At 45.7% G+C, this 25,414-nt stretch overlaps 1 protein-coding gene across 1 annotated transcript in view; it reads right to left on the bottom strand.

Annotated features, from left to right (window-relative positions):
* ACAA2 (acetyl-CoA acyltransferase 2) overlaps positions 1-24,040 on the bottom strand; it is a 35,668-nt gene extending 11,628 nt beyond the window's left edge. The window contains exons 1-7 of the mRNA XM_089681606.1: positions 23,915-24,040; positions 18,885-19,051; positions 16,282-16,410; positions 12,148-12,264; positions 10,624-10,771; positions 4,577-4,752; positions 871-1,000 (exon numbers count right to left, since the gene is read on the bottom strand). Of these exons, the coding sequence (XP_089537732.1) occupies positions 871-1,000; positions 4,577-4,752; positions 10,624-10,771; positions 12,148-12,264; positions 16,282-16,410; positions 18,885-19,051; positions 23,915-23,930 (883 nt within the window). The 5' untranslated portion in view covers positions 23,931-24,040. The remainder of the gene's footprint in view (positions 1-870; positions 1,001-4,576; positions 4,753-10,623; positions 10,772-12,147; positions 12,265-16,281; positions 16,411-18,884; positions 19,052-23,914) is intronic.
* Positions 24,041-25,414: the final 1,374 nt, after the last annotated feature.

The following is a 25,414-nucleotide window of genomic DNA, read 5'->3' as shown; positions in this document are numbered from 1 at the left end:
TAAGCAAATAAAAATTCATTTTTAGGTTGTACAAACGCTTTATATTTATGAATTTATATTCTCTGTGGTGAATGAATCCTTCCTGCTGAAGTAGGGTCAGAGAAAGGAAAGGAAAGAGCTGCAGGGAACTCAGATAAAACTAACATTCCTAGAAACTGCGGTTTCCCAGCGGGCTTAGGGTCCTTTCACACAGAGCGGACCCGTTTAGCAGATCCGCTTGCTCAGCAGGGAATATCTCCGCTGATCCCTGCTGAGCACACGGATGACAGCTCTGTGTACACTCCGCTGCTACAGAGCAGACACAGAGCAGACACAGAGCAGACACAGAGCAGACACAGAGCAGACACAGAGCAGACACAGAGCAGACACAGAGCAGACACAGAGCTGACACAGAGCTGACACAGAGCTGCTCGCTCTTCAATGGGCGGTCGGATGAAAAAAATGGACCGCATGTCCGTTTTCATCCGATCTGATGGACAGAATGGGAATTGGATCCCCTTCCGTTCCTTTTTGGCGGATCAGATGGGATGGGATGTCGGCGGGTGTAAATAATAATGTCCGTTTACACTCGCTGCTCCATAGAGGAGAATGGAGGTTCTGATCAGGTCCGCCTGAAAAAAAAAAAAAAAAAAAAAAAACACGGGTCAGCAGACCCGATTGGCATGCCCATGTGAAAGAGCCCTTAGGGAACTGATTCTAGTGAAGAGCGTTTAGCAGGCCCTGGGAATGGAGAGTAGTTTCTGCATTCCTTTACAGGTAATCAGTCCATCCAAACAACAATTCCAGTATATGAAAAAAAGTAAAAGTTGGTGCTAAAAAGGTATCAGATGTCATAAAAACGAGGAAGAGAAAGTGAGTGTTGTTCCTTACCGATGCCCATAATCTTGGGATCACACCCAGACACATGATAGGCTACAATCCTGGCGAGTGGGGTGAGCTTGTGCTGTGTAACGGCTTCTTCACTGGCCAAGATGAGAACTCCGGCTCCATCAGAGATACCCTGAAACAAAAACAATATAGTCCAGGTCAACAACTTGTGAGCAACCAATTAAGTTTTATATGTCATTTAATTTATACACGGGGTTTCCAGAGACGAGTGTAGTGCAGAGGTTTTTTCCAAGTGACATGCGGTACCTGCATTCACTCTATCCGCTCTCCCAGGACCCGGCACTCACAATCCGGATACACACAACATGGAAATGCAATTATTTTAGTAAATATAAACTGCTAAATACCTCTTCTCATCAGCAGTATATAGCAGGTCGTGACTTTTATCAGTGTCCATCAGAGCACCGGTTAAAGCTTGTAGGAGGAGTTTTCATTCTCCTTTGATTGTCCTATGAGGCTGCAAGACCCCTGACCCTCTGTCTGGATAGTGCGGATCACATGCACTGTCCCAAAGGGAAAAAAAAAAAACACAACAACAACACACACAACAAACACCTCTAGCAATACACAAACTGAGCAAGTGCAGCTTACCCCAAGGCTCTGTTCTATCAGCAGATTGATTGGGGACAGTAGAAGGGGAGGATCAGAGAAGACAGGATCAAACAGCCCTTTTCCACAATGCAGAGGATTAACCCCTTAGGTACCACCTTGAGTATAACAAGCATGCTTTACTGCATATAGACTGATATTACGGTTGTGGGTTTTGGAACACTTTACCTGCCCTCCTGAGGATTTCCCCCCCCTTCCTGATAAGGCAATTTTTTGCGTTACGGCGCTGTGTTACTTTAACTGACAACTGCGCAGTCATGCAATGATGCACCCAAATGAAATTTACATCCTTTTTTTCCACCCCACAAATTGAGCTCTCGTTCGGTTGTATTTGATCACTTGTGCGGTTTTAAATTTTTTGTGCTATTAAAAAAAAAAAAAAAAAAAAAAAAACACACAGCAAGCACTGACTGTACTGGTACTGGGCAGGGAGGGATTAACATGAGGAGTGATCAAGGGGTTAACTGTGTGCTGGGAGTTTTACAGTAGGGGGCGGTGTGTTGGTGCTTCACTGTAATCACACTGCTTTGGATCACTCAGCCATCCAGAGCAGTGTGCCGAGCCAACAGGGAGAACTGTTAACAGATCCTCGGAAAATCGCCATCAAGTAATCCAACTGGGACCCGGTGATTGACAGCCGCGAATGGCGGCGTGGGTAGGGCGCGTGCAATTCCGCCCCAACCAACTCGGAAATGCAAACGCTCACACACAATTTTGCGCACCCGTGCTGTCCTGTAGCAGTATTTTTTATGTCCAGCAATCATTCAAATAAGATTTTTCTGATGTCAGACAAAAACAAAAGTAACATGGTTTGGAGGTCAGCCCGCACCTGCAGTAAACCGAATGAAAAAAAATGGCACCCTCAGATAGCTGCACATAACTTTGAACCCTTTTATAAGCTGAACTGTGGGAATTAGCCATGATCTACCCAAGCAGTGGCACCATCGTCTCCTGCACTGCAATAGGTAAAAGCAGAACTAAACTCTCCTATCCTTGAGGCTGAAATCACACTTGAGCGATTTGAAGCATGAAGCTCCAAAAATGCTCACGCTTAAAAAAATAAATAAATAAAAAAAATTCCTTCTCTCTGATGCCTGTACGCACAATCAGGTGTGAACAGGCCCCACAGAGAACAATTCATTTTAAGTTTGAGGAGAGTTTTTCGAACTTCAAAAATCGCTCAAGTGCGATGGCAGCCTTACAGTCAAGGAAGCAGCCATCTTTGTCTCCAGTTGCTATGGTGCTGCACATGTGATCAGTTATGCCAACAGCCAATTTATGACTTCACAGTTCGGGGGAGCGCAGAATCAGTGACAGTTCTGATTCAAGACATGCCTTGGGGGCTTATTCACACCATGGTCAGAGACCTCAATTTTTCTGCAAAAGCTCAACAAAATCAGTTCCCTATGTGCCCCGTTCACACCACTAGTATCACATGCCGATTTTTTTTTTTTTTTTTTTTTTTTTTAAGCGCAGGAATCTGCAATGTGTATATAACTCCTTGAAGCTCACATGAACACTGATGTAAACCGATGTCTGCAAGTGAAATCTGTGTGTCAGTTTCCATCAGTTTTTCTGCATGTATGGTGTGAACGAAGCCTGAATATACCCATCTGAGGAACCAGTTAAAGTGATGGGTTTAGTTCCACTTCAGGTGCTCTGTCTAGGGGTGCCGGGAAAAAGGCCAATACTTGCATTACTCCTGGATCCTGAAGAGCACACAAGCCTGCTGGGCCAATACAGCTTATCCCTGCACCACTAAACAAGCATTTAACCTCCGCAGTGTGAGGTTGGGGCCCTATTGCAGATGTAGATTTTGTCCAATTCTCAGAATTCAGCTTTAGGCTTCACGGGATCGCCAGAAACTAAGAGGTTAGGTTACACCCCTCCTAACTTTTCTAGTTCACTAGAAGTAACCAGTACTAGGGTTGTTGGTTCAAATCCCAACCATAGCACCACCTGCCTGGAGTTTGCATGTTCTCCCTGTGCCTGCGTGGGTTTCCTCCGGGTACTCCTCCCACACTCCAAAAGACACACACACTGTAATGACATCCCAGTCTTGGTCCGTAGGGTTCAATATTGAGTTGGCCCCGCCCTCTGCAGCTATAACAGCGTCAACTCTTCTGGGAAGGCCGTCCACAAGGTTTAGGAGGGTGTCTATGGGAAGGTTGGACCATTCTTCCAGAAGCACATTTGTGAGGTCAGGCACTGATGTCGGGGGAGGAGGCCTGGCTCACAGTCTCCGCTCTAATTCATCCCAAAGGTGTTCTATGAGGTTGAGTCAGAACTATGAGTTGAAGTCAGAACTCTGTCTCTTTATGGACCTTGCTTTGTGCACTGGTGTGCAGTCATGTTGGAACAGGAAGGGGCCATCCCCAAACTCTTCCCACAAACTTGGGAGCATGAAATTGTCCAAAATGTCTTGGTATGCTGACACCTTAAGAGTTCCCTTCACTGGAACCCCAGAAAACCAACCCCACACCATAATCCCCCCTCCACCAAAAATTTTTCACTTAGCACAAATGTTTGGCTATGGGACAGGAAGTGAATCAAAAATCTCTGCAATGGGACACGGATGGCGAAAAAAAGAAAACCTGACAGGGGTTATAACCCTCCCTTGCTTTATCCAAAAAAAAAAAAAAAAAAAAAAAAAGGTTTTGGCTACTTTTTGCCTATGTCATTCCATTTTATTACACATAACTTAATGTACTGAACACATGACGAAAGGGAGGTGCAAAAAGGAATTGAAAGCCAAGACACCAGCTGAAAGCTATGAGTAATTAGAAAGCAATCCTGCCTTTTGTCAGTGCAAATTAATATCAGCTGGTTCTCAACTAATGGCCTATAAAAATAAAAACAAAAAAAAACTGTCATCACCAATATCTCATGATGACTAAACAATTAGATTTTTTTTTTTTTTTAAACTTCTGAATGTTCCAGTGAGCACTGTTGGGGCCATAACCTGGAATTGGAAAGAACATTCCACCATAAACTGGCCATGACCAGGTGCTTCTCGCACGATTTCTGACACAGATTTCATGCTCCAGCTTTAGTAACTCTCCCCCATAGTGTTCCTTACCGAGGCGTTCCCAGCAGTCACCACTCCATCCTTCTTGAACACTGGTGGCAGTTTGGCCATCTGCTCCAGGGTAGTCTGGGGTCTCGGGTGCTCGTCTTGCTCCATTTTCACAGGTCCTTTCTTTGTTTTCAATTCAATTGGGACCATTTCTGCAGTGAAGTATCCAGCGTCCTGAGCTAAACAGATGACAAGAGTCAGAAGGTTACCTTATGGAGGCAGGGATTGCAGAGACAGTCCCTAATGCACAGTATTTACACCACAATGGTAAACGTTTTTTGACACCCGACTATCATACCTACTATATAACCAAAGAAATGTGGGGAAGTTGCTGAGTTTGGGTGTTTACAGTGAATGGTATGGTAACACCATAGCTTACAAAAAAGGCATGTTAAGAGAATTGTGCATTTCCAAAATTTGTGCCAACACTTTAGGGAAGGCCCTTTTTTGTTCCAGCATGACTGTGCTCCTGCACACAAGCCAGCTCCATATATTAGGATTTTTGGTTTACCTGTAAAATCCTTATTTTATTTTTTTTTTTTAAAGAGTACATCATATGACAGAGGATTTCTTATTCAAGACCACCTGACGGGGAATCCCAACCCAGGCATAACCCCTCCCAGCTCAGCTGAGCCTCAGTTATGTAGTAATCAATATGGAGCAAGGAGTGGAGAGGGATCTCTGTGCCCCAATATATACTCAAAAAAATAAATAAATAAATAATAATAATAATAATAATAATAATAATAATAATAATAATATGGGGTTGTAGACATAACCAAAATCCTATTTTCTTAAAATGCACATCACAGGACTTCAAATTCAGAATCATTGGAGATGTCCCAGAGCAGTGAACAGGAGGGGTGGGCAAAACAGCAATAAAGTCAAACACCCCCAAAACAAGAAAAGGGGGAACCCCACTACAAGACTTTTTGCCTAAAACTGGCATCTGCAGAGGCAGTACCATCCAGCCGACAGAACGTGCCATCCACTCGACAGACCGTGCCATCCACTCGACAGACCGTGCCATCCACTCGACAGACCGTGCCATCCACTCGACAGACCGTGCCATCCAGACGACAGACCGTGCCATCCAGACGACAGACCGTGCCATCCAGACGACAGACCGTGCCATCCAGACGACAGACCGTGCCATCCAGACGACAGACCGTGCCATCCAGACGACAGACCGTGCCATCCAGACGACAGAACGTAGCAAATGTGTGAAGAGAAGCAGTCTTACAAATCTGAACAGAAGCTTGATGCTGAATTGCCCGAGAAGCGCTGCAGCCTTTGTAAAATGGTCTTGGCCAGGAGAGGAGAACCTTGTCCCTTATCCCACAGGCCTGAAAAATGAGCTGATGAATCCACTCAGAAATAGAGGATCGGAGGAGCATACTGACCCTTAGGCATAACAAACAGGGAATCAGACTGTCTAAACATAGCTAAAGACTTCAAGAAACCCTGAAATGCTCCAGAAACAGTCAACAAGTAAGCTCCTTCTCGTCAGGATGCTTTGGAAGCTGCTAGGAGCTCAGGTCCTGACATAGGCATGCGCCTCCAGAACTACATCTTCCAAAAGCCCTTTCTCTACACACAGTGGAGTTTATTTACTAAAGCTGGAAAGTGCAAAATCAGACTCACTCCTGTATAGAAACTAATCAGCTTCCAGGTCTTATTGCCAAAGCTTAATTGAACAAGTTGAGGTTAGAATCTGATTGGTTTCTTGGCAGAAGGGAGCTGGATTTTGCACTATCCAGCATCTGGGTCCCTCCCCTCTCTGGGGGCAGACAACAGCATTTTTACTGGGGGGGGGGGGGGGGGGGGGGGAATGTATATATGTGGAATGGGGCAGAGAGGGGTGGGGAATGAGCGTTCTGCTGTCCAGCACGCAGGACTGACAAAGCCGATTGGGATTTCAGTGCAGCAGAGGCATTAGGAGTCAGTGGATTTCCGACAGAACAACTGGTATTTTTCTATGCTTTACAGAAAGGATATCTTATTTTACACTCCCCTGCTGTCTTAGGCCTCTTGCACACTGGGCATTTAAAAAAAAAAAAAAAAAAAAAAAAAAAGGCGCTTCTCATACAGGAGTTTGGCTTTTTCTCCCCGCTTTCAGCTTGTATAAGAAACCCGTGATAGCTGGGTGAATGTCACTCATGTGTCCCAGTATCTTCAAGTAGCAGCAGTCAGGGAGGGTCTATAGCTGATGATAGGCGAGTATTAAACAGATGGTAGTTTTAAGGCAAACAGATTTAATACATATTATAGGGGGGCTGTTTACCTGCCAAAAGATTTGCACTTTTGTCCATCCAGTCCTGAGATTTACACAGTTCTGCTCATCAGCATAGTGCAAGATACTGATATTTCTCCACTGCAGTTAACAATTACAAGTCTCGTCGTTCTCCACCTCCGCTTCCAAAGAAGCGGCCCACTCGCCTCTGTCACTCTTCTCTCTATCAGCAAGTCCCTTACACTGCAGCACATTTTCACTCATGGTCAGTGGTGTATTTAGGTTTCATGCTGCCCTATTCAACACAAAAATTGCCTCCCCCCAACCGACCCTGACCAACAACCCCCTCCCCCAAAAAGAGAGGCTGACATTGACCAACAACACCCCCCCCCCCAGGAGAGCCTTCAACTACCACCGCCCCCCATACACTGGCAACCCACGCCACCCACCCTGGCAAGAGAAGACACTCACCTTCACAGCTCTGGACATCCCCAGGAACAAGAGTCAGGTTCTGCATACACCATCAAGCAGCCTTCAGATCCAACCTGGTCTCCGTGCCTCGTGTGTCCCTTCTTCCATGCTCTTTCGGGGGACGGCATTGCCCCCCTGAAAAATGCCACCCTAGGCAAATACCTTGTGGTAAATACACCCCTGCTCATTGTGCTGTTTATGTGCTTTGCTGTACAGACTATTAATTTGATGTATTCATTTGTGTTCTTCCTGGAGTTCAGCGCTGAGGCCTGGTTCACACGGCTGCAGCTCGGAGTCATGTTTTGCACGTACATGGCAACCCATTCATTTGAATGGACTACCATGCTCTGAAAACTTCCAGGAATCATTTTTTGAAATTGCAGCTAACAATAAAAAACAGCAAGTGTAGTGCAGTTCCCAGTGTGGGAAGCAACTGCTGCAATTTCCAGTGTGTGTGTGTGCCATCAGGCTTAATGGCACCCACACACATCTCCAGCATTTTTCTGTGCAGGCGATTGTGGCTGAGGGAATAGGTGCGGTCCTACAGCGGCAATCACCTGCACAGGTGTGATCCTAGCCCAAGTATCAGGAAGACGACTGAATTCTACTTTACAACAAACACATCCTGGGGTTATAAAGTAACCTTCTAGTGTCAGTGAAATTATTTTTAAAAAAAAAGTCCAAAAATTCCAAACAATTATTCATCCAAGTTCTGATTCATCATCCCCGTGTATTTCCAAGAATGATGTATACCTCCAAAAAAGGAAACAAAAAAACTGAATAGTGTATTATCCTCAGTAGAACAGTGATTAAATCAAATTTAAAAATAATCCACAAAAAAAACTTTTTCCGTGCAAACAAACAAAAAAAAAAAACAAAAAAAAAAAAACAGAAATTGTGAACATGTGAAATGGTGAAACACTGTTTACACTTCTATGTAAACATTCCTTTGTGAACACTGAGCACTTCTAGGTGGCTGAATTACATACCCTTACCCTAAATAGGTATTAAAGAGCCTTCAAAATAATCCCCATGGATTCTCACTCCAACAGAAAAATATCTCCCAGGATTAACTTCAGATCTCAGGTTATCCCTTCCTTCCAGTCATGCCTTCATGTCTCACAATGCCATTCATAGATAGCCATATAGCGCAATATATTCTATTTCTTCTCTTAGAAAAGATCCAGATTTTAATTAACATGCTTACATTCGTAAAATGATTAAAACGCATATGCCATGAGCAGCTTCCTGGAACGCTGAATGTGGCAATGTAGGATCTGATTTTTGCCCTTGTTCTGAATGGCGGAGAATGACTTACTGCCAATTAGGCAGACGGAGATAAATATGGCCGCTGATCCAACGTACACACCACTTATGAGGAAGTCAGGAAGTGACGAAACGTGTCAGGGCCGTGACATTGCACGAGAACCGGCAGCAGCGGAGTGGCCTGTCAAGGGCACGGCGTCATACCCCAGCTCTCTTCTCACCAAACTCGTGACCGAAGGACTGGCCGATCTAAAACCGGGATGTGACGTGCGTAACAATGCCACGCCCAGCTGCACCCTGCACAACAAATTTCCAGCTAATTGGACCACAATCGATGTACCTGCAGCCTGGGAGCGATTGTTACTGGGTGGAGTTAATTACGCAATTAACCCTTTCACACTGCCACCACCTGCTTTTTGATCAGAGAAAGAGGAAACTCAGCAATACACTAGGATGATTGGTTAACCATCAGTATCCTGCTATCTCTACAGACCGGTTATACAGAGGGTTAAATACTCATAGTAGCATCTCTTTAAAAAGGCAGGGATTTGTAAATTACATTCAGGAGCTATAGAAACAGTTCAACACTTTTAGAAAGTAAGATTACTAAAAAAGGTCAAAAGGGTCAGAAGTTCAGGTAAATAAGTACTTGCCAAATAAATGCCTGGGATTAAGCAGCTTCAAGTTTCATGAGCTTCAGGTTGAGTTGCTTCTTGTCTCTACTCCCAATTCCATTGACTCATCGCAGGAGACTTTGCTTTCTGTCTGCAGATCTTGTATCGCAGACCGTTATATCTCTCTAACCTCAAGAAGGGAGAAAGCTCTCCTTATCGAAGACAATCGCACTGGAATTTTACTATCACGGCCAAACCAATACCTTATTTGGCAAAAGGATTATTAGGCAGGCTCAGCGTCATATGCTGCTTGCATTCCTGAGGGAGGGGAATCAGGAGATACACGAAACCTCCAGGTGCTTGCATAGGAGTTTAAGAGAAATACCCAAAATGTATTAGTTTGAGGCAAAATGGAGAACCGCACCTGGCACCTGTGGGCATGATTGTGACACGGCCATCTTAAGTGAGGTTATTCTACACTTCAGAGTTCCAGGAAGCTGCTTGTGGCTGGGAAATGAGAATATATGCGTTTTAATCATTTTACGAATGTAAGCACATTAATTAAAATCTGGATCTTTTCTAAGTGAATATATTACACTATATGGCTATTTCTTCTATCTATGAATGGCATTGTGAGACATGAAGGCATGACAAAGGAAGGGATAACCTGAGATCTGAAGTTATTCCAGGGAGATATTTTTCTGTTGGAGTGAGAATCCATGGGATTATTTTGAAGGCTCTTTAATACCCATTTATTATTATAATACAGGATTTATATAGCGCCAACAGTTTGCTCAGCGCTTTACAATAGAACGGGAGACAATACAGTTCAATACAAGAGGGTTAGGAAGGACCTGTTCCTTGGAACTTACAATCTAGGAGAGTAATTCAGCCACCTAGAAGTGCTCACAAAGGAATGTGTATATAGAAGTGTACACAGTGTTTCAATATTTCACGTGTTGCTCACAATTTCAGAGTTTTTTTTGGTTTGAACGAAAAAAAAAAAAAAAAAAAAAAAGTTTTTGTGGATTATATTTAAAATTTAGAATCACTGTTCTACTGAGGATAATACACTATTTAGTTTTTTTTTCCTTTGGAAGTACACCTCATTCTTGGAAATACATGGGGATAATGAATCAGAACTTGGATGAACAATTGTTTGGAATTTTTGGACTTTTTTTTTTTTTTTTTTTAAATATTTTCACTGACACTGGAAAAAGGTTTATTATTTATGATTTTGGACTTTCAAGGGTGAAAGTGGGACTTAAACTGTGATATATTACCCTATATATTGACACTTATTATAGATATACTTTTGGATACCGAATCTTATATCACATCCAGGGATTAACCTATACGAATGTAAACCCCGCTCACTAGGCCTGACTGAGACGACAGCCACCCTTGGTTGAGAGATAGTAGACATATCCCCGTCTACAGACAAGTCAGTTTCTCAAATCACTCACCGGCTTTCCATCTCTGTTGGCTCCGGTAGCCAAAGTTGTCACAGTCCTGCCTGGAGATCACATATTTTTCAGCCAAGTTCTCAGCTGTGATGGCCATGGGGGTCTTTATCATGGAATCAGTAAGGCCAGCCCAGAGAGTATCCTCCATCTAGGGGTGAATAGAACAGTCAGATACAGAGAGTTACAAGCGTCCAATATCCTTTTCATCGAAAACCTCAAAATTGTGGCAGTATATGGGGTGTTCTGTACGCTGTATATCCCTGATCATGTCATCAGCCCATTTCTTTTAATACAACATTGGGCCTCGCCATGTGACCAGAGTACATCAAACTCAGAAAGGAGAAACTTGCTAAAAACACCCCTGCTCAGGTCCATCATATCAACTACCCCATAATACTCATACCCCCGTTATAAAACCCATCCCATCAACCCCCCCATAATACTCATACACCCATTATAAAACCCATCCCATCAACCCCCCCCCCCATAATACTCATACAATTATAAAACCCATCCCATCATAACCCCCCCATAATACTAATACCCCCATTATAAAACCCATCCCATCATAACCCCCCCTAATACTAATACCCCCATTATAAAACCCATCCCGTCACCCCTAACCTCCATTACATTTTCAATCTTCAGTGCTGCATGTTTCTGTAAAACTACAAGTAATATGGCAACATGGAGGCGTTCTGCACACAGATGATGTACAGAACGCCCCCCACAGATGTCATTTCTTGCTTGTGTGATTGACTTACTGGTAATTTCCCAGAAGTTTGCACTAGATAAAAGTCAGATTTTGGGCATCCCCTACAACAAACATTTTTGGTGAGATACTCCCATTCCCAACCATTGGGCCACTGATCGGCTTGTGCTGAAATGAATAACAGCACAGCTGGGGCCGCACATGTGCCCCTATGCAGAAGAGCTGGATCTCATATTGGATACGTGATCCCATGCAGGGATGTCGCTCTGCTGCCATACATCTAAGCGATTCTTAAGATGTTACCAGAGAAGAGAACGACAACAAAGAGAAAAAAAAATGTGCCCTTATAATCCTGTGGCAACAGTTTGGCCCTGTGTACAAAGCCAGCTCCACATAAACATGAACGAGACATGATAAATTAGGATATTGATTGAGAGCCAGGTCTTCTCATACAGCATCAGTAGCTGACCTCAGAAATGTTATTGGCCGAATGGTAACAATTTCCTACAGACAACCCAAAATTTTGTGGAAAGCCTCCCCAGAAGAGTATAGGATGTTATGACCACAAAAGGCAGGGGCCCCTGGTTTGGGAATAGAATGACCAGCAAGGTGTGATGGTCAGGTGTCCAAAATTTCTGGTCATATAGTGTTTAGATAAATTGGGGGGGAACCCAAAAAACCCACTTTACCCACGCTCAACTGGCCTGTTACCACATAGATTTTATTGGTTTCTGAAGGGCAGTACAGACAGTTCTTATCAGAGATGAAGTTCCAGCGTTTTTGTACGACATTCCCCCCAACAATGTTGGTACCTTGAGATCCACTCCAAGCTTGGTTCCAAATCGGATATTTCGAACAGCGTATGGAGACTGGCTCATGCTCTCCGAGCCTCCGCACATGACGATCTCCGACTCTCGCAGGGCAATTTCCTGGGGTAAGGAAATGGAAAATTTTTTAAATGTCACCTTGTCCCAATGTCCTTTCCAATTCAATCTACAGTTAATCCTCTTTTTAAAAAGTGGTTTCCTTGCAATGTGGTTACACATGGGATGTTCTGTAGACTGTGGTGTACAGAATACTCAAGAAATACTCTTCCTACATGCACAACTGGCTGACAGTTCTCAATGGTCTGCACAGAGCCTAAAGTGAACCTGTGCTTGGCTATACAGGTAACACTCCCTAGTAGAGTCTGCCAAAACCCTCCCCCAGAAATCACCTGCAAAGAAACAGTAATAAGAAAAGACAAAATATAATAAAAAGAGTTGCACTTTAAAGCAAAGCTTATTTAGTTTCAGGTGGAGAAGGGTTAAAACCTCAGTCAGGTATTGCTGTCCTTTGAGAAGATTCTCCCTTAGTTCCTGCCAGGATGTAATGAGAAATCTTTTCCACATGGACACAAAAAACAAAACCTACCCTCCCGGCGCCTCCTCCCAGCAGTGACGGAGCTCCACCTACCCTGCCGCCGCCGCCTCCCAACGGTGACGCAGCTCCACCTACCCCGCCGCCGCCTCCTCCCAGCAGTGGCGCAGCTCCACCTACCTTGCCGTCGCCTCCTCCCAGCAGTGACGCAGCTCCACCTACCTTGCCGTCGCCTCCTCCCAGCAGTGACGCAGCTCCACCTACCTTGCCGTCGCCTCCTCCCAGCAGTGACGCAGCTCCACCTACCTTGCCGTCGCCTCCTCCCAGCAGTGACGCAGCTCCACCTACCTTGCCGTCGCCTCCTCCCAGCAGTGACGCAGCTCCACCTACCCTGCTTCCCGCTAAAAGCAGAGACGCAGCTCCACTTACACAGATCCCTCCTCCCAGCAAAGACGCAGCTCAGTCTGCTTCCTACTCCATATGATTTTGTGTGTAAATACATAGAAAAGACACACCAAGTGTATGGCACAAAATGGCTGTTGGACTCATCTTAGCCTTTTACCACCGCTGCTTTATGATACAACTCAAATTATTTACAGTCAGGAGGCCACATTCACCCAATTATGCCATTTAAAACTAGAATTCCGACTGTTCACTGCCCTAGGTACTATCATAATGAAGGAACTTCTGGCCAAGCGGAATGTTCCTATTAAATGAGAGCTCTGATAGGACAGATTGCAGAGTGCAGAAAAGCTACATCTGGAAGGCCTCTTTTTGTTTACTGGGTGCTTTGGCAGAGTTACACTTTAAGCAAGCCATTATAGACTAGGAATGCCTAAACTGACAGGGGTGTGCAAATTATTATTATTATTTTTTTTTTTTTAAAAACAACTTGTCCAAAAGGGACTAAATTGGAGTCCCAATCTACTTGTCCCTCATGTCAATCTACAGTGGGGGAAATAATTATTTGATCACCTGCAGATTGTTTGTTTACACACACACACACACACACACACACACACACACACACACACACACACACACACACACACACACACACACTGAGTAAAATAAGTATTTGATCCCCAAGCAAAACATGACTTAGTACTTGGTGGAGAAAGCCTTGCTGGCAAGACGTTTCTTATAGTTGGTGACCAGGTTTGCACACATCTCAGGAGGGATTTTGGTCCACTCTTCTTTACAGATCTTCTCTAAATCCATAAGGATACTTGGCCTTCGCTTGGTAACTCGAACTTTCAGCTCCCTCCATACATTTTCTATAGGATTAAGGTCTGGAGACTGGCTGGGCCACTCCAGGAGCCACTCCTTTGTTGCCTTGGTGGTATGTTTTGTGTCATTGTCATGCTTGAAGACCCATCCACAACCCATCTTCAGTGTTCTGGCTGAGGGAAGAAGGTTCTCATCCAAGATTTTACAATACATGGCCCATTGGCCCCTCAATGTGGCAAATTCGGCCTGTACCTTTGGCAGAGAAACAGCCCCAACACATAATGTTTCCACCTCTGTGCTTGACTGTAGGGATGGTGTTCTTAGGGTCATAGGCAGCATTTTTCTTCCTCCAAACACAGCAAGTCAAGTTAATGCCAAAAGAGCTCAATTTTGGTCTCATCTGACCACAGCACTTTCTCCCAATCCTCCTCTGAATCATTTAGATGTTCACTGGCAAACTTCAAAACGGCCTGTACATGTGCCTTCTTGAGGGGGACCTTGCAGGCGCTGCAGGATTTCAATCCATGGCGGCATACTGTGTTATCAAATTGTTTGTTTGGTGACTGTGGTCCCAACTGCCTTGAGATCATTCACAAGCTCCTCCCCTGTAGTTCTGGGCTGATCCCTCACTTTTCTCATGATCATCCTTACCCCATGAGGTGAAATCTTTCATAGAGCTCAAGACCGAGGATGATTGATTATTATTTTTCCATTTGCAAATAATCACTCCAACAGTGGTCTCCTTCTCACCAAGCTTCTTGCAGATGGTCTTGTAGCCCATTCCAGCCTTGTGAAGGTCTACAATTATGTCCCTGACGTCCTTTGTCAGCTCTTTAGTCTTGCCCATGATGGTGCTCAAGAAAAATTCTGTGGACAGGTGTCTTTTATACACGAGTTGTCGTTAGGAGCACCTCTTTAAATTAACAGGACTAATCTGTGTACCACATGCCAGTCTGTGGGAGCCAGAATTAATTGTTGGTTGGTTGGGGATCAAATACATATTTTACTCACTGAACTGCAACTCAAATTTGTATTGTGTTTTTTTCTGTATTTTTGGTTGATATTCTGTCTCTATCATTTAAAATACACCTATGATAAAATTATAGTCCTTCATTTCTTTGTAAGTGGGCAAACTAACAAAATCTGCAGGGGATCAAATAATTATTTTCCCCAGTGTACTTGTCCTGCAAAAGAAAAAAAAAAAAAAAGAAAAAAAAATTGCTAGGATGGGATGGAAAATATGAAGTTTTTTTCTTTTTAAATAGAAGGCAGAGATGCTTTTAGGAATGTCTGGGGCATTTAAAAAAAGAAAGGGGCTTTATGGCGACTTAAACGTTTATGTTTTTAATATTGTAAGCTGTAACGAGCAGGGCTGTCTGTTTCATCTTGTACCAAATTGTATCTGTAATGTCTACCTTCATTTTCTAAAGCGCTGTGCAAACTGTTGGATATATAAATCCTGCATAATAAAAATATTATTAACGTTGCGCTGTATCTCTCCTCCTCCCCTCCCTGCCTGACTCCAGCACCACACCCGGGGACTAGCAGGGAGGGGAGAGACCTTGCAGTGTAATGAGCACTGATTGGGTACTGGTCAGGAAAGGGGAGTGTTGGGCTCTCTTAACACCCAGCAGAAGTGCATCTGCTGAGCAAGTAAATGAGGCCCCGACCCCAATGAAAAGTAGGTGCTCAGTACAAGCGCATGCTGAGCGGCCAATTCAAGCTCCAATGTCCACTTCACTAAAGAAGGAGTTCCTACTTACAAAAAAATAAAATCTATAATGCACTTTTTTTTGGTAGGAAAAAAAAAAAAAAAATTATATAAATAATTTTTTTTTTTTTTTTTTTCTTGTTAGGAGCCTGTAAAGCATTGCACCCACAACCAGGAGATCACAGGGGTAAGTCCTGCAGCTGTTTGCAGATACCGCCGATACAGACAGGCAGTTACACACTGAAAGGAAGAATCAGTGAACTACCTAAAGAGGTCAACAGCGCCGTGGTAGTTGAGAACAAGCCAGCAGCTACAAAGGCTGTTGGTACTTGTAATTTTCACAGTCCTAGAACTCTGAAGCTTCACATGGCTTATTTTCAGATTGTGAAAGCCAGCGGAGGGAGAAGATCCCCTACTATCTGTCCAAACAGGGACTTGGAGGAAGCGAAGGCGGATGCATCTGTAATATGTTACACCCTGAATATGTGGGACGATGACGCTTCACCTCCCGCTGCTTTTAAAAGTGATCCAGTGACTAGTTAGCCACTCGGATTGCTGTTACAAGAGAGCCAAAACGTTGGCTTAGTACATGGGGGGGGGGGGGGGGGGGGAAGGTGTCGGGCGATAGGATTTGGCTGAAAATTACCTGGCATCCATTGACGACAGACTGGAAGCCAGAACCACACAGTCTGTTGACCGTTAGAGCCGGAACAGGAATGGGGATGCCGACACGGAGTCCTATGTGCCTGGTAAGGTAGATGGCGTCGCTGGAAGTCTGCAACAATAAATACAGGTTCAGGTTAATGGTGGACTTTCAAGAACGCAGGGAAACACTTCTGTACACCTACTACAGCCAGAACTAGAGACATGAAAACTATTAACAGCGCATTCATCACACAAAAATAAGAGGGACTATTATTGATTATCTAAACAAGGGGAAAGAATCCTCTAAGCAGGTGTTTTTGTCCCACCGAACTGTGAAGAAGACCTGATGAGAATCAATGACCACAATGTACTGTCTAGGAGGTAAAGTAACTTCCTGCCTACCAAGCTTACCAACTCCCTCCAAAAAAATTGTAGCTGCAGTGCTCACCTTTAGTCTGTCCCCCACAGTACATGTTGTCCAGCACAAGATGTTCTCAGTCTTTGACCCAGTGAATCTTAAACCAGAGGACTGAGAACAGACCAAGTGCACGGTGCCATGGCCCCACTCCCTGAAAAGGCAGCACTACAGCGTCCTGTAGTAGTTTTATATCATTTTTCCACTATACAGTCGCAAAAGTGTGCGGATTTTAGAACGGACAAGGTTGCAAAATGATGAATGTTGGGCTGATGGCATGTGCAGTGATGAAATTGAGGGGCGATTGTAGCCATGTGTGGTGGTAACAGTGAAGGCGCACACAAGTGTTGTCGGGTGAAAATCAGTGTTCAGGTGTATTGGTGGTAAGGGGGGGAAGAGGAGGCAAGTCTGGTCTGGTGGCGAGATGGAGGTCATGCAGGCGCAGCGGCCAGGGCGCAGGAGATGCTCAGGAGCAGTGGCCCGGGCGAGTGGGTGGCATGCACAAGTGTTGTGGTCATTGCAAGGTGAAAGGACATGGGTCTGATGCCATGGTACATATACACACAGTATACATTATTTTGCTGTTTTTTATCTAAGCCAATTTTGTTTTTCGTTTAATAGCATTGCAGAACTTCTGTGTTAAATGGACAAATGATACTCCCCCTCTCCACAATTATTGCTGCCCCCTTCTTCCTGCACCCTCATTCTCTTCGGAGATGGTCCATATCATTCAAGCAACAACCCCTGGGCATGTCATCATACAGGCTCGCCTCACAGTACCCCCTGGACTGGCTAGTGTTCATGTGTCATTACATTTCCACACAGTCCAGAAATAAGGAACACACATTTGTTAAGGAATAATATCCCATGGTGTCACTGAACCGGCCTGAAGACTGCAGAAGAAAAAAAACAAAAAAAACCCCAAAACACACGTATGTAGGTTATGTAGCCTCCCTAGCGGTCTGATTATGTCCATATTTCTGTGCTCAAAGCGGTACATTTTTTTGCATGGAAATATGTATTTTTTTTATTGTAGGCCTGTAATGTTTAGGAATAACGCACTGAAATCTGTCCGAACAAGAGTCTAGTAAACATCCCGGGGATGATAAAATTTGAAACACGAAATCATAAATTATAAATTTATTAAATAATCATAAAAAAAATAAATATAATAAATGTAATTGAATAATATAATCAAACCAAAAACACTGAAATTTGAAATATAGCGCCAAGTTCGCACATCACTGAGCAAAGTCGCAAAATCGTTGTCAGTGTCTGATGATGAATTTCCCCCACGAATCATTATCACTCAATTCTGCAAGTGGTTCTGATTTACTATCGCTGTTCTCTAGCCGGTCTAAAACCGCTTTTGACCTAAAGGGACGCTTTTTGGACGCCATGGACGTTTCTCAGTTTCCAGGCAGAAAGAACAGTAAAAATGCAGGCAGGGCGCCGGACAAAGCACTCGGGACAAAATGTATGTGAAATGGGTTGATACAGTAATGTTTTACTATGCGATTTTAGTGTATTTAGTGAATGTCAATTTAAAATTTTCAAATGTCCCACCAGTTCCGTCCCCCGTACGTCCCGACGTCGCAGGAAACGGAACCTGGAAGGCAGATGCCGGCATCGGCTGGAGGACATTACAGGTGACACTGCAGGGGGGGGGGCATCGCAGGAGCGCAGGACAAGGTAAGTGCAGAGGAGATCCGGGAGCAGGGCTGCAGTGTATTCCTGAGTGTAGTTCGGGGTTACCGCTTTTGGTGCTGAAACTTTACCCCGAGCTACACTCAGGAATACCGCCAGGAGGGGTTAAGAGGGATTCAAGTGGTGTTCGGGGGGTCCAGGGATGTGGTTTTACTTTAAAGTGCATGAATAACAACTTTTTTCTTTAATAAAAAAAGTTTTAAATATAGAATGGGGAAGAGACAAAACCCATGTTAGACTAGATTATTAATATTTGCCCCATCTGTATACCATTGAGGAATTTTCCCTTCACTTCTGTCGCCACAGACAACAGGACCTTAGGGGGACATGACAAAGTGAGAAGAATTCCCCCTCTTAGTAGCCCCCCCCAATGGACAATTTCTCCTCTCCTATTCTACAACAGACAACTCTAATGGACTAACCCCCCCCCCCCCCCAACAGACCAGGGCAGATGGGTCCATAAACACTACATTCTTTCATACCTGAGCAACATTTCCAAAGATCACACTATCTACGGCATCAGGGGCCACATTGCCTGCTGCAAGGGCGGCTTTTGCTGCGATCTCTCCCAAGTCTGTCGCGGTGTGATCTTTTAGAACTCCCCCAAAGGTACCAAATGGGGTTCTCTTAGCAGCAACAATAAAAACACCTACAAAACAAAAACAGAATATAATAAATCTATAAACATGACACTATATATTACAATCTCAGATGTTCCAACATGGTTTGGGTGCAGTGTTGCATGACTGCGCAATTGTCAGCTAAAGTAACGCAGCGCTGTATTGCAAAAAATAGCCTGGTCAGGAAAGGGAGGATCCTCTGGAGGGCAAGTGGTTAAACTTAAACATCATGCACACAGATGCATATGGCGTCCCTAATGGAGCTGAACCTCGAGCATCAGTGCTGCAAGCCACAGTGTTAGTTATCAACCTCAAAATTCTTTTAATTTCAGCTCGTCCATTCTCAAGGTCTGTTCATGGAATCCGTGTGCGTTGATCCGTGTGCGTTGATCCGTGTGCGTTGATCCGTGTGCGTTGATTGCATTGTTGCAATGCAGAGTCATTCATTGGGAACGGCACCCTACCGAACCCGCTAATGGACGCGCTTTGCAATGGTGTGGCACACTGTCAAACAACAGTGTATGCATGCAGTGCAACACACATTACTAAGCTGCACTGCATATTTGTCACAAGGGTATAGGGGGTCAAATTCATACTGACACGCTGCAGTGGTCACTAAAACAGGAAGACAGGACAGTCTCCCCAATGGAGACACATTTAGCATAAAAATATGGGGAGCCCTTTAATGACCTTTTATGAACATGAAGGAACACCATCTACTATACCAGCAGCCTCCATAGTTAATCAGTATTCAGATTAGGAAAGTCCCAGAAGAGTCCTGATCTGTACACTTTTTCAAGGTCAGCAATACAAAGTCCTAATGTAAGGCAATAGGCATGACTAGCAGGCAATGTGTAAAGGAGAGGTCAGCCATGACACAGCTTACTCACATCACCTCCACATTTACAGACCAGTGAAGGGCGAGCGCCTCTGTCAGGTATTTGTTATGGTCTGTCCACCCATTGTGGAGATTCGCTGCACTTCCTGTGACTGAGGCAGGAGGAAATCTCCCCAGAGGGGACACAGACCGCACTACTCACCTGACAGAGGTTCTCCGCCTTCCCAGCTCCATCCACCAGAACCACAGCAGCCAGCAACAGCATCCCTAATTCCGGTCACTCCAGTGCTGGAGTGCCAACAGAACCAGTACACCCAGCAACAGTGTCCCTGATCACCACCACACCAGTACAGTGTCACCATAACCAGTGCAGCCAGCAACAGAGTCCCTGATCACTGCCACACCAGTACAGTATCACCATAACCAGTGCAGCCAGCAACAGTGTTCCTGATCATCGCCACACCAGTACAATGTCACCAGAGTCAGTGCACCCAGCAACAGTGTTCCTGACCACTACCACACCAGTACAGTGTCACCAGTGCAGCCAGCAACAGTGTTCCTGATCATCACTGCCACACCAGTACAGTGTCAGCAGCTCAGCCAGCAACAGTGTTCCTGATCATCACCGCCACACCAGTACAGTGTCACCAGTGCAGCCAGCAACAGTGTTCCTGATCACCGCCACACCAGTACAATGTCACCAGAGTCAGTGCACCCAGCAACAGTGTTCCTGACCACTGCCACACCAGTACAGTGTCACCAGTCCAGCCAGCAACAGTGTTCCTGATCACCGCCACACCAGTACAGTGTCACCAGTCTAGCCAGCAACAGTGTTCCTGATCACCACCACACCAGTACAGGGTCACCAGAAGTAAAAAATATGGGGGGGGGGGGGATTTACTAGAGGTACTTTCACACACATATGCATTTTTTGCTGTGACTTTTCTGTGTTCCTGATGTGTTTGTTGCGTTATCTTTTGGGTGTGTAAAACGGACAAGTGACTCAAAAACGCAGTGCATTGTTTTACTCGTTTCAGTGGGGAGCTGCATTTTTTCAAAACCGCTCCAAAGATGCAGCACGCAGAACTTTTCAAAATTCACCGCACCCACAGCGCAATGGTGTGAGGAGTCGCAAAGGATTTAAAGGGAAATATTTTTAAAAACACAGAAAAAAAAAAAAAAAAATCATGTGAAAGGGCCCTTAGTGCCTGGTTCACACTGCAATTTGTATTGCCCGAAACATGTAATTATTATTCAGGATTTATATGGCGCCAACAGTTTGCTCAGCGCTTTACAATATAAAGGGAGACAATACAGCAACAATACAGTTCAATACAAGAGGGATAGGAGGGCCCTGATCCTGGGAGCTTACAATCTAGTTCCGGGCAGCTAGTTTTTTCTGAAGCCTTTACCCCGGCTTGTAGGTAAGCAGCAGGGCTCACCTGTCAGGTGGAAGCATTCAGGCAGCAGAGCCCACAGTGCCAGCCTCCCCCTCCACCCCGCGTGCCTCTGTCTTGCCGGTTTTGGTTAAAACATTTTTTTTCTATCAGAACAAATATATTGTTATGAGGGACAAGTAGATTGGGACCCCGATTTAGTCCCTGGGCAAGCAGTTTTTAAATAAAAATGTCAACACCCCCGACATCGCATGTGATTTGCACAGGAACCACACTGCATTCTGCACAAATCAAATGCAATTTCTGCGCGGTGCTCAAATCGCAGAGCATTTACACCGAAGCCGTGCAGGACCCTTTATTTTTTTTTTTGGGGCAGCACCAGAATCAGATTGCATGGGGGTTTACATCGCATTTCTAGAAACAATTTTGGGGTGTTAACATACACCCACAGCAGTTCGCATGAACGGGGTGCGATTCTGATGCAGTGTGAGAATCGCACAGAAACCTGGGAAAATCCCGCACTGCATCAGTGTGAATTGGCACTCCAATCTGGTGCAGCTGTGCCTGGAAGCCAATCAGATTCTAGCTTCAGCTTGCTCAATTAAGATTTGACAATAAAACCTGGAAGCTGATTGGTTTCTCTGCAGAGCTGCACCAGATTTTGAATCATGCAGTTTTAGTAAATAACCCCATAGAGTGTGGCCCCTCAGTGCACGTGTGTTGTCAGGAGCGGGGCCCCCAGGCTGAAGGTGACCCCACAATCCATATACAAGTGCTACATCCCTCAGTGCACGTGTGTTGTCAGGAGCGGGGCCCCCAGACTGAAGGTGACCCCACAATCCATATACAAGTGTAACGTCATTCCTGTACCGGGGTCACTTCACATAGAGCCCTCCAGAGGGCGTCACACTATAACCTGCTGGCTGTGCAGTCTGTGGGGTGCAGAACAGCCAATGATTGCCTCACACTTTGTACACGACAGTGGCATCAGGTTACTATGGCAACAATTAATTTCCATGCCTATTTTTAAGATCTCAATCCCAAATTTCGGGTTGCCCCCAGAAAAGTAATAAAGGGGAAATCTTCCAATGGGGGACACAAGTTCTGGTGACCTGAGGATCCCCACGGAATTCCCTTAACCCCTCGCCTACCGGACACTTTCACCCCCTTCCTGCCCAGGCCAATTTTCAGTTTTCTGCGCTGCTGCACTTTGAATGACAATTGTGCGGTCATGCAACACTGGACACATGAAATTTTCATCTTTTTGGTTTTTTTTGCACAAATAAAGCGGTCTTTTGATGGTATTTAATCACCACTGGGGGGTTTGCTAAACAAATGAAAAAAAAGACTAAATATTTTTGGATAAAATTTAGCAAATAAGTCATTTTTCTCCTTCACTGATGGGCACTGAAGAAGCTGCACTGAAGAGGCCGCACTGATGGAAACCAAAGGGGCCGCACTGATGGAAACCAAAGGGGCCGCACTGATGGAAACCAAAGGGGCCGCACTGATGGAAACCAAAGGGGCCGCACTGATGGAAACCAAAGGGGCCGCACTGATGGAAACCAAAGGGGCCGCACTGATAATTAGTACCCGGATTATCAGTGTAAATGTCCCGTCAGAATTGCTGGTTACCGGCTCTCCTCTGCCCGCTGGAGGAAAGGACTGCTGGTAACTGACAAGTCTGTTTACAATGTGATCAGCTGTGATTGGCCCATGACCTGAAGTATCACAGAGCGCTCCGGATGAGTGCCCCCAGGGGGCGGGGTTATGGGAAGACACCCTCCCAGAACAGGGCGACCATGCTGCAGCCATCTTTTGTCTATAGCACGGTCAAGAAGAGGTTAATTTGCAGGGACTTCCTCTCACTTCCTGTTCTAGCTATGGGGACAGGAAGTGAAGGGAAATCTCCCCAATGGGACACAGATGGTGAAGAATAAACTGACGTGTTATAACCCTCCATTACTCGATCCAAAATGGAAAAGGTTTTGCCTGTAGTCCTACTTGATACACATTGGTGTGACGTCCTCCCTCCTGACCGACACCCCAACACATGCTCAGGGACGTGTCCTGCAGTCCAATGTACACAGATGTAAGGAGGCCGCCATCACATGGCCAATGCGGCAGACTCTTCATCTGCGGTGGACGGCTTTGGCAGCAGCGCCAGCCTGGGGTTAGCAGGCGATCAGGAGGAGATATGTCACCATCCGCACGCCACAATGGACGCAGTGACAGGGCAGCCCCCACATAGGCAGGTGGTAGTGTCCCCACCGGGGAGATTTCTCCTCACACAGGACAGTACAGACCACCGACAGATTTTCCAGCAGAATGTGGAAGGGTTGGAGGCTCTGTCAGGACTGATGGCTGCCTGTGTCCCCATAACGGAGAATTACACTCACTTCCTGTCCCGGTGACACCTTGTCTGGCTTCACGTGTTGACAGCAGCGTGCATAGCCCCTAGTGGTCATATACAGGGGCGCAAGTCCTACAATTTGGAATCAGGTAATGACCAATCACATTTCATTTCTGATCGGACTACAGCAACATGAGATGTGATTGGATCGCCATGTGCCGCCATTCCAGTGCAGTGAAGTACAACACACGGCGCACGTTGTGGGAGAGGAGCTACTTGTGCTTCGCCATGTCCCCGGCCTCACCTCTGAGCAGAGCCATGTGTAGTCTGCGTTCAGCTGTCACCGGATAAGGTCACTCCTCACTGGGCCTGATCCCCTTCACCGCCTCATTATCAGGGTCCGGGCCCTCCCATCTCCGCCCAATCGCGGCCCTCCCGTCCCCGCCCAGCCGCGGCCCGGCTCCTCCCACATCTCGTCCTTCCGCCTCCAGTGAGAGGGGACTGGCTGCAGAATGGAGCTCCATTTTTTTATAGGAAGCACGTGACCTCGATCCCACCCCTTTTTTTAAAACTGAACTTTATTGTAACAAATAAGCAGACTGCAGAGTGGAGCTCCACTCGACAAGAAACATGTGACCTCCACTCAACTTTCTTTTATTGCATGAACTTTACTGTAACAAAGAACCAATAGAAATATCTCAAGGAAGTGGAGGTCACATACTTGCTGTGCATAAAGAAGGTGTGGGGGTGTTTTTTTGTACAACAAAGGGGGTGTGGCTGCAGACTAGGGCTCCACTCTGTGCAGGAAACATGTGACCTCCACTCAACTTTTTTTATTACATGAACTACCAATAGAAATAACTCAGGCAAGTGGAGGTCACATACCTGCTGTGCATATTTTTAAAGGAGGTGTGGCTGCAGGCTGGGGCTCCGCTCTGGACAGGAAACATGTGACCTCCACTGCCTGCCGCTAGCGCAGCTTTACTCAGGTTTTTATCCACGCCCCTCAAGCCAAAACATGACTCCACTCACATTCTGGCCTTCTGACAGAAAACGGTTCCTCCCACGATATTATATCCACGCCTCTGCAGAAAATACACGCCTTCTCCCGGATTACATCCACGCCTCTTGAGCAAAAATGCGCCCCCTCCCAGATTACATTGACGCCCCTCCAGTAAAAACACGCCTCCTCCCAGATTACATTGACGCCCCTCCAGTAAAAACACGCCTCCTCCCAGATTACATCGACGCCCCTCCAGTAAAAACACGCCTCCTCTCAGATTACATCGACGCCCCTCCAGTAAAAACACGCCTCCTCCCACATTACATCCACCTCTAGCCCGAACACAACTCCTCCCACGTCACATCTCACCGGCCCATCTCAGGAACGATCCTCCCATTTCAAACCCCAGCCGTCCGGCTCCTTCCTATACCACATCCTCCGCCTGTAGACACGCCCCGGTTCCCAGACAGTATAGTACTCGTATTCCCTGGCCCCGCCTCCATTGGCTCTCCGTGCCGTGTGGCTCCTCCCTCATATTTATTCAGCTCCGATCTTCCCATTCAAAGGATAGCTCGTTCAGTGATCGGCTCCGCCTCTATTTATCATCCCCCGCCTCTAACCACGCCCCGGTTCCTGTTTTCCGTCTCCCGTGCCCACTCGCCCAGCCTCCGTGTCCTCATTGGCTCTCTGTGCAGTGTCGTTCCTCCCTCCAGTCATGTGCCTCCAACCTGTCACCTTTCCCCCAGTCAGTGTTGTGTGTGGAGCTGTGTGTGCGGGGGAGGGCAGGAGAGACATGGGGGT

The sequence above is a fragment of the Staurois parvus genome, unplaced genomic scaffold (genome assembly GCF_062004578.1).
Source record: "Staurois parvus isolate SC_StPar_1 unplaced genomic scaffold, SC_StPar_1.0 ptg000272l, whole genome shotgun sequence".
Classification (NCBI taxonomy): domain Eukaryota; kingdom Metazoa; phylum Chordata; class Amphibia; order Anura; family Ranidae; genus Staurois; species Staurois parvus.
The sequence above is the reverse complement of the archived record's forward strand: the minus strand, read 5'-3'. Positions and strand labels throughout refer to the sequence as shown.